The 10,089-nt window shown below is 44.5% G+C and overlaps 1 protein-coding gene across 6 annotated transcripts in view; it reads left to right on the top strand.

Annotated features, from left to right (window-relative positions):
* The window catches only part of SULF2 (sulfatase 2), a 371,939-nt gene extending 368,432 nt beyond the window's left edge, over positions 1-3,507 (top strand). For 5 of the 6 annotated variants that reach the window (XM_029611055.1, XM_029611054.1, XM_029611056.1 and 2 more), the window contains 2 exons: positions 1,506-1,559; positions 2,240-3,507. In XM_029611055.1, coding sequence (XP_029466915.1) covers positions 1,506-1,559; positions 2,240-2,270 — 85 coding nt within the window. In that variant the 3' untranslated portion in view covers positions 2,271-3,507. The remainder of the gene's footprint in view (positions 1-1,505; positions 1,560-2,239) is intronic. The other variant, XM_029611059.1, reaches the window with a different exon arrangement.
* Positions 3,508-10,089: the final 6,582 nt, after the last annotated feature.

A 10,089-nucleotide genomic window follows, 5' to 3' on the forward strand; every position in this document is an offset into this window, starting at 1 on the left:
AGGCAGAGGATACAAACCTCATGCAGATCAGTGATGGACATGGTCCACATGCACTGGGGGCATCGACGAAAACCGTACGCCATGAAAAATAACCAGCGAGCAGTCGATGGCTGACGGACACCCAGGAGTAACATGCTGGGAATCAACCGCAGAGAGGGAGGAAAATAAACCTATCACGCCATAGGAGTGACACCGTCTGGTTAAGGAGTCCAGATGTTGAGACGGGAAAAAAATCTTTTATTTTAAGGTATAAAAAAACAAAAATGTACGTGTAGGGCATAGCTCCAAAACCACGAGGCAACTAACACCGTGGGGAAAAAAAAAAAAAGACTCTGAAGGGGGATCCAGCTTGGATGCGCAGATAGTGGCATGCTGGGCATGCTCAGTGTGCCAATCAAATTTCTAGATACTTTGACAAAGGTCTTCCATGCTGGGCTCCATCTGATGATGTCACCTGTCTGTGAAGGCTACCATCCTGCTTGTCCTAGGAGAATGAGTATTTCTTGGCAGTTAATTTATCTAAAGTGGGGATAACATTAAGGAAAAGAAATGTCGAACATGCAAGTTGATTGCTATCATAATTCGGTTATGGGGACGTTTAGATTAAAATTAAAAATTATTGGACTTTTCTTGGGTATTATCTGTGGCATAAAGGGCTCTGAAATTGTATTTAATTTATAAGTCATCTTTCCAGGCACTCAAAGTAGGATACAAAGTTACAAACAACTAAAGTACATTTGAAAAAGTAAATATATAAAAAAAAACATGCAAAAGGATAAAAGCCATGAATTGCAATCTAATAGTCAAATAAGATAAAATTCAGTAATAATTAAAAAAAAACCAAGCTACCCTGCATAAATCTAAGCAGAAGGCAGCAAAATTAAACTATTACCATAAAAGTAAATAAACTAAAGTTAACCCTTTAAAATCCTGAGCAGAGCCAGATCTTAACCATTCAATCTGAAGGTCAAAAAGTCTTCATAAAGACGAATCTCCCTGGAGAGAGAATGTACTTTTTTTTTTTTTTTGCAGACATTCAATCTAAATACTGAGTTTCAGCCAAGTGGGTTGCTGGTTTTGAATTCCACCATTCTAAGCCTTGCCCATGCATTTCTATAATTTTTAATTAAAATTCACATCTGCTGCCCTATAGTCTAAGACATAGAATTAATTCTTGGACTTAGCAAGTACAGTTTCCTTGTACAACAGTAGATGAAAAGCAAACAGATTCAATGACACATGGTGTAGTCACCTTTACAGACCAATGTCAGGGCAAGGAGATATTCCAGAACTGATGTGGGCTATTTATCATAGCTAAACAAGGATAGTAAATATTCATGCCTAACCTCTTGTACTTCTAATTTGATTTGTTACAAATAATCTCGCTTGTACTCTGTGGTACATGTTCTAGTTTTATGGATTCCTCAAGCCTTTATGCTATTTTCTTCTTGGTGACGGTTAACTTTTCTCTCCCCCCCCCCCCCCTTTTACCGCTTAATAATTAGGCAGTTTCAACGTCGGAAATGGCCAAAAATGAAGAGACCATCTTCCAAGTCCCTGTGAGTTGGGTGTCATTCCTTGGAATGTTCTAGCACTTACTAACTTCATTGTCATCTTTTTTTTTTTTTTTGCATGAAACACCTCCATCTTTTTTTCTTTATCAGTGTCCCACAGCTGTAGCTAATACATCATTTTTTCCTGCTTTGCTCAGTTAGGCGAAATATAGAGAACAGATAATTGGCTAAAGGAGGAAGTTTTACCAGCATGCATCCATATGCTCAGTTCTAAAGCAGCAATATGATACATATCCGTTAATAAATTAGCAATTTCTTGCCTCAGGGAGAAACAGTGTAGATGGGTAGGGGCTCCTACATTCTGAATGGTGGTTGCCAATGATGTTGAGTGGCATGGTACGAGCAAAATTGAATGTCTTTGCTCAAAATCCTTGTTCCCAGCTGTTGTACAGAATGGTTACTAAAGCTGGTGCTCATAATCTGAGAGTCAAGATAACTAATCTTCGTAATATTAAAATCTGATAAATAAACCCAACTATGATTTTGGGGCTCTCCCCCAAGCTGGAGACAAGTTAGAAACGACCGGTTTCTGATGGGCCTGGCATCTTTTACAGCAACTTCTCTTCTGTAGTAGCAAGAAAATCAGTACTAAATAGCATAATGCTAGTCTATTGCATGGAACAAATTCAAAAACTGCATTATTATTATTATTTATTTTTTTTTAGAGGCCAAATCTGGGAAGGATGGGAGGGCTAAGAGCCTGGAATTGCAGGACCTCACTGAGGATCTCAACTGGCTAGAACTTGAAGCTATGTACAGACTTGAGGAAAAGTTGTATGATTTCACAGAGTTGTAACATTAGCCTGGAGGACTGGATGAACTTTGTGGCTACACTAGCTAGACTGTTTGCACTGGTAAGTGATTTTAAATAGACAGTGAATTTCTATGGTCCACTTTGATGGGTAGAGGTCCCTCTTCGAAGTCCAGCGCTGTTACCAGCTTTTGTTTTGGATTATTGTGCACCTGCTTTACAAAGCTATTTTTTTTTTTGGCAAGATTACCACTAACACGCTTAGAGGAGCTTCTGGAAAACAGAATGAGGATGCTGCCTTTACAACAATTTGAATCAGGGCCACAGAAAGCAAAAAAAACAAAAAACTCAAGCAAAAATCCTTCCACTGAAACCCCTGTTTCAACTTCAAATACAGTTCCACAAAAAAAAACAAACCCCAAGCTCAATTCAAAAGCATAGCTTAAGAAAGATGAACAGTGCTACTTATGAAAAATTTTTGATCAAGCACGAACGACCATAGTGAAGAAAAATTAGGTGAGGTGGCAAGCCAGCTCAATACCATTGAAGCCTGGAAGATATGTATGACTGCAGGATAGACCATCAGATTCCTTGTGGGATTACAATTTTAATTCAGTGTACACATCTGTCCATTGACTTCAGTAGGGGGGAAAAAGGAGAAAATATCAACTCAAGGAAAAGCACCTGGTGAAGATGTCTTATAAATATTTTTGTTCCATTCAGAAAAATTCCTTGAACTTGTCAAGAATTTTGTTAATAAAATGTGGAATGCCCAAATCCATTTGTCTAAATAGTACCTCGTTCCTTGGTAGTGCACAAAAATAAATTTCATAAGTGATCCATTTCTGAAAGGACTGTACCACTGTACTTCATATGTATGTTTTCTGTTATAATGAAGTCAACATCTGTATGAATAGTCCATGTATTGAGATTGTATGTTGAAAGCCAAGCAATTCTCTTGCAAAACCATATGTTTGTTTGGTTTACTTTTTACTGTCTTGTGAACAATTTAAGGTCAAAACAATTACAGAAAACCGTAGCACAACAATTTATTTTTCAGACAGAGAAGCATAAACAAAATGAAATGACTTTAAAATGTCAGCACAATATTTTCACCTAAGTACCTGTAATTTTAGGTATGATGAGTTTTGTTTCTTGTGATAAAGGTATGTTTGAAATTGACAGCATGCCTGAACATCAGTGAGTTTGAGAGATGTTTTAAAGCATTTGCTTCCCTATGTGCAAGTATAATGGGCAACATCGCACACCTTTCTGTATAAATAGCTTGGTTATAACACAAAAAATGAAGAGGGCCCCCAGCCAGTGCAAACGGCATGGGGAGAAGGCTCAAATATATACAGAGAGCAAAGCTGGAGCAGGTTCTGCACAAAAAGAAATACATTTCCATTTCTAGTAGAGGTGGCTCAAAATACTGATTGATAAACAAGCTCCAGTGGTGCTTTCTTGTAAGGGATTCCCAGCAGATCATCATCTAGGGGTTATTTTTAAGCAGAAGGTCCTGAAATTGGGCCTTTGGCTCAAGGATCATGATTCATGAAGCTTACAATCCATTGCTGAACTTCTGTAGGTATTGGGTCACCTCATCGCCTCAGTTATTCCACAGCAGGTTGCTAGAAATTACTTTTAAAAGTTTTGGATTGAACAGCAAAAATGGAAAGTGTATTAACCTAACTCTTCAGGGTGGTCATCGAATTCCCTATTAGAATGCAAGCACACAAGAACCGGAGGCTGAGGAAACCAGCAGCAGGCTGGCACTGGGATTTAGAAAAACGTTGGCAAACTGGAGGTAGCTGCATGAAACAATATTCCACTTACTGAAGGCAATTTTCAACTTCATTTCTGCAGGCAAAAAGTCTCTTCTTGCAGAAATGGGGCTACTGAAAATTGTCCCCCACTATCAACAGCACAGATACCTTTACCTGTGGCAAAAGAGGGGTATCAATGGCGGGGGTGGACGGTAACTAGATCCAAAAAGTTACTAATAAGGGCCAAGAGTAACAGATAAGTATGAGGAAAAACTAAGTGTGAAAGCTTGCTGGGCAGACTGGATGGGCCGTTTGGTCGTCTTCTGCCATAATTTCTATGGGTTATTTGGGGGAATGGAAAGTACAAAGATATTTTGAGAGCTCTGCCTGTATATTTATAGCTATGAAGTAGGTATAAATATAGACAGTTACTAATTGCCCATTGTAGGCCATCAGCCAGATTTTGAAAATTGGCTTGCAGGGGCTACATGTGCAATGTACCCATGAACTTGCTACCAATGCAGCCATTCTAAAAACTGCCTCCACTGAGTGTGGGAGTCACATTAAGCAATAATATTTTTGGCCCACCTCTTCCCCTTTGCACTTGTAATTAGCAAAATATTGCAGCAGCCACAACAGGGCCTTCACAAAAAAAACATTTATTTTACCGCATGCCATGTTTCTATTGGTAGGAGAAAGCAGAGATGCTTACATGTAACAGGTGTTCTCCGAAGACAGCAGGATGTTAGTCCTCACACATGGGTGACATCATCAGATGGAGCCCCGATGTGGAAAACTTATGTCAAAGTTTCCCAGTATGCCCTATACCAGATGTTCACACAGGGTCCCTCTCCAGACTTGTAACAGAGAATTAAAATTAAAATAAAAAATAGGAGAAACCCAACTCCGCAGGGTGGCGGGCGGTTTTGTGAGGACTAACATCGTGCTGACCTCTGAGAACATCTGCTACAGATAAGCAACTCTGTTTTCTCTGAGGACAAGAAGGATGGTAGTCCTCACACATGGGTGAATCCCAGCTACAGGCTGCTCCCAACACAAAAGGGGACCAGCAGACACCCAACCAAGTGCCAATGGGCACAACAACAACAGTGCTATTGGTAATAGAGGGGGAGACAGCCTGAACCCAAACAATGGGCCCTTGGCAGGAAGAGTTGGGTTCTACATCTCCAACAGGTTCCGAAGGACAAACTGACCGAACCTACTGTCGCGGCAGCCATCCCTATCCAGACAACAGTGAGATGCGAATGTGTGGAGAGAACTCCATGTTGCAGTTTTGCAGATCTCCCCAACAGGAACTGCTCAGAAGTGGGCTACCGATGTTGCCATGGCTCTGACAGAATAAGCCTCAACATGACCCCCAAGATACAGTCCCGCCTGGGCATAACAGAAGGACATGCAATCTGCTAGCCAATTGGATAATGTCTGTTTGGGAACGGCACTGCCCAACCTATTCCTATCAAAAAAAATAAAAAGTTGGGTGGACTATATATGGGCTTCTGTCCGCTCATGTTGAAGGCTAAGGCTCGTTTGCAGTCCAAATTATGCAGTACTTGTTCGCCTTGGTGCCAATGGGGCCTGGGAAAGAATATTGGCAGGACGATGGACTGGTTAAGAAGGAAGTCCACACCACCTTAGGTAGGAACTTAGGTGCATACGCAAGGCCATAAGTCACTTAAGCCTGCAACTCGCTGACCCTACACACTGAAGTGACCGCCATCAAAAACATGACCTTCCAGGTCAGATACGTCAGGTCAAGGTTGTGCAGCGGCTCAAATGGAGCTTTCATCAACTGAACTAATACTATGTTGAGGTCCCAAGACACAGCAAGAGGCCTTAGGGGAGACTTCAGTTGAGCAGGCCCCACATGAATCGTACAATTAATGACTGTACAGAGATGGGCGTATCATCTACACCTTAGTGGTATTGCACTTAGATGAACTCTAATGGAGTTGGTCTTTAAAACGTAATCAAGCAGTTTTTGGCTGGGGAAGAGAGAATGGATCTAGGGCCTTCTGCTCACACCACACAGAAAACCTCCTCCATTTCAGTTTATAGGATTTTCTAGTGGAAGGCTTTCTAAAAGCCAACAGGACCTGAGAAACATCCTCTGAAAGATCAGGTGGCTGCAAGATTAACCTTTCAACATTCAGGCTATGAGAGACAGGGCCTAGAGGTTGGGATGCCGCAGCCTGCCTTGATCTTGCTTGGTGAGATCTGGGGAAGTCCCCAGTCTGATTGGTCTCTGGATGGACAACTCCCATAGGAGTGGAAACCAGACCTGTCTCGACTAATGAGGTATGAGAATCATAGTCCCTCCCCCCTTTCCTTGCAAAGCTTCAAGAGAGTCTTTGCAACTAAGGGAATCGGAGGATACACGTACAGAAGACCCTTGCCCCAATTGCGGGCAAGGGCATCCGAGGCTAGTTTGCCGTCTGACCTGTACAGGGCGCAGAATCAAGACACCTTCTTATTGCAGGGGGATGCAAACTGACCTATGTCCAGGCTCTATTAGAGGCAGAATATCAGATTCGCTATCCCCTGGTCCAGAGACCTGAGTCGAGTCTGAAGGCTCGACTCAGCCTATGCACTACCAAGTTTTCCATCCTGGCCAGGTACATGGCCCTGAGCACCATCCCGTGGGACAGGGCTCATAACCAGGATCTGGCTGCTTCCTGACACAGTAGGTACGATCCTGTGCTTCCCTGCTTGATGATATACCACATGGCTACCTGTTGTTGGTTTGGATTAGGACAACTTTGTTGGACATCCAATCTCTGAAAGTCCATAGCATGTAACTGATTGCCCGAAGCTCCATAAAGTTCATTTGTCAAGATTGTTCCTGAGTGCTGAGACCATCTACACATCAGCTCCCCACCAGGATGGACACATCCTTGGTTAGGACAATTTGGGTAGGGAGACTTCAAAGAGATCCCCCGTTCCAGATTTGAAAGTACCCACTACCAGGACAATGAGTCCCTGGAGAGACGGGGTGATTCAGATGCAATCCTGGAGGCTCTGAGTAGCCTGGCGCCACTGAAACCTCAGGATCCATTGGGCTCTGCGCATTTGTAAACATGCCAAGGGAGTAACATGGATGGTTGCGCCATACGGCTCTACAGCCTCAACATGTACCAAGCTGACACCTGCTGCCTCTGTTGAATCTCTGCTGCAATGGTCGTCAAGGTGACAGTCCTCTAGTGAAGCAGGAAGGCCCTAGTCTGAGCCATGTCTAGCAGGGCTCCTATGAAGTCCAATTGAAATGACGGACTGAGATAGTTCTCAACTATCCCAAGTCCTAACACTAGTGACTCCAAATCTCAGATGGTCAGACGCATGGACCTGGCGGCCCCTGCCTGAGACATGTTCCTGATCATCCAATCGTCCAGATAAGGGAAAACATGCAATCCCAGCCTGCGGAGGTGCGCCGCCACCACGGCCAGGCATTTTGGTGAAGACCCGTGGGGCTGATGCTAGCCCGAACGGCAACACTTGGTACTAGAAGTGCTTTTTTCCCCACCACAAATCAGAGATACTTCCTGCGACCAGGGAAGATCTTGATATGAGTGTATATGTGCTTTAAATTGAGGGAGCATAGCCAGTGCCCTTTTTGCAAAAGGGGGATCAAGGTGCCCAGGGAAACCATCTTGAACTTTTCATTTTTTAGAAACTTGTTCAAGGCCCTCAGGTCTAGGATGGGACGGAGTCATCCTGGTCTCTTTGGAATCAGGAAGTATATGCAGTTGAATCCCCACCCTCTTTGCCTGGTGGTAAAGGCTTGACCGTTCTGGCTGTCAAGAGGGAGGAGAGCTCCACTAATAGTATCTCCTGACATGCCACTGGCCCCCAAAATGGGCAAGGGGGCAATTTGGTGGGACACCCAATAGATTCAATTGATACCCTTGATGGACAGAACCCACTGGGCCAAGGTTATACTGGGCCACTGGTTCGCAAAAAAACCGCAGCCTGCCCCCGACAAAAGGGTCCAACATTCCAGGTACGGGCTGACTGGCCTACGCTACCTACGACCCAGTCAAAACACTGTTGGAGGCTGATGGCGTCAACTGAGGAGTCGGCTGGTGCCTGGGGCTCTCTGCTGCCTAAGAGGGCCATGGGAGCCCTGATGGTGTTGACGGGCACAGGATAGTACTTCCTTTGGTGAAATAAAGACTTCCTTGGCCCCTATCTCACCAATCTCCTAGAAGAGAATGGGTCTGGAGGGTTTCATGATGGCCCTATCTCCACAGAGAAGGGTGCCCAAAATGGTAAGGGGCATGGAACGGCTACCCTATGAGGTAAGGCTAAGGAAGTTAGGGCTGTTCAGTTTGGAGAAGAGACGACTGAGGAGGGATATGATAGAGATCTACAAAATCGTGGAAGGACTTGATCAAGTCAATGTAAATTGGTTATTTACTCTCTCTCAGATAATAGAAGGACTAGGGGGCACTCCATGAAGTTAACAAGTAGCTCATTTAAAACAAATCAAAGAAAATTCTTTTTCACTCAGCGCATAGTTAAGCTCTGGAATTCATTGCCAGAGGATGTGGTTACAGCAGTTAGTATAGCTGGGTTTAAAAAAGGTTTGGATAAGTTCCTAGAGGAAAAATCCATAAACTGCTATTAATTATTAAGCAATAGTTGCTTGAGATTTATTTAATATTTGGGTACTTGCCATGTATTTGTGACTTGGATTGGCCACTGTTGGAAACAGGATACTGGCCTTGATGGACTCTTGGTCTGACCCAGTATGGCAATTCTTATTTTCTTATGAGATTCTCCCCAGTACATGACATGTCAGCAAGTCGTTCCTATATCTCTGGTTGGAGATCCGAGGCCTGCGGCCATACCACTCTGCAGGCACAGATTCCCACTGCAGAGACTCTCGAAAACATCGTAGGTCGCACGGACCTCGTGTTTTCCGCACTCCAGGTCCTTATGCACCAGCAACATGAGGGTGTCCTGCTGTTGCTGGTAGGCAGCAATGCGGGCAATGAACATGACATGACGCCTTGAAACACCTTCCTCCCAATAGCATCCATCGCTCTAAGGTCCTTCCTGGGGATGCTGAGGAATGACTCAGAGCCCATGGTCCTCTTGAGAGCAAATTCGACCAACACAGACTGGTGGGGCACCTGACACTTATCAAATCTGGCAGCCTTCCAGATGAGGTAGACCCTGTCTAACTTATTAACGGGAGGCATTGTGAAGGGTGTTCTCATATGCTCAGCAGCAGCTCCTTAAAGATTTTGTGTACTGGGACTGCTGGGATCTCCTCAGGAGGCTCCACAAACTGAAGGATCCCAAGTATTGTGTGCCTGGCATCCTCCTCTGTTAATAACTGAAATGGGATGGATTCACCATCATCCTCACGAAAACCGGGAAAGTCAAGTCCTCAGGCAAAGACTTCCTTCGCTCCTCTATAGGAGAAGGGTCTGAAGGGAGACCTTTGGAGGAAATATCAACCCAGGGGTCATAGGGTTCCTCATCCTCACTATAAGTCACAGGAGATGGGTCCTTAGGTGCTTGGCCTTCGTCCAGAGGTTCAGGCACTGGTAAAACTGGATGGGGGGCTACAGGCCTTGGCAGCTCTGCCAGCCTCGGTGGAGCTTCCTCGGAGGAGAAACCGGTGACGACCTTCGCCCTGGTAGTGGGAGGCCTCTGTGCCCCATTAGGCACATATGCTGTCCCGGGAACAGATGCCAGCTGGGTCAGTAACACACTGATAAGCATGTTGAGCTTCTCCAGAAGCGGTACAAGGATGGGCAGCACTAGGTCCGGTGCCATAGAATCGAAGCCCTGCAGCACCTGCTCCACCGCAGCTGGATTCGGCACTCCAGTTCCTCCTCAAACATTGCCGATGCCAACACTGACTGGGAGGAAAGAAGATTCTTTTCAGACCCTCAAGGTGGATCGGTAACTGGCATCTGGACCAGTGGAGACTGTCGTAGACCCCCAGCACCGGAGAACTGGCATTCCTCGC

This window comes from Rhinatrema bivittatum, chromosome 8, assembly GCF_901001135.1.
Source record: "Rhinatrema bivittatum chromosome 8, aRhiBiv1.1, whole genome shotgun sequence".
In the NCBI taxonomy this organism is placed as follows: Eukaryota; Metazoa; Chordata; class Amphibia; order Gymnophiona; family Rhinatrematidae; genus Rhinatrema; species Rhinatrema bivittatum.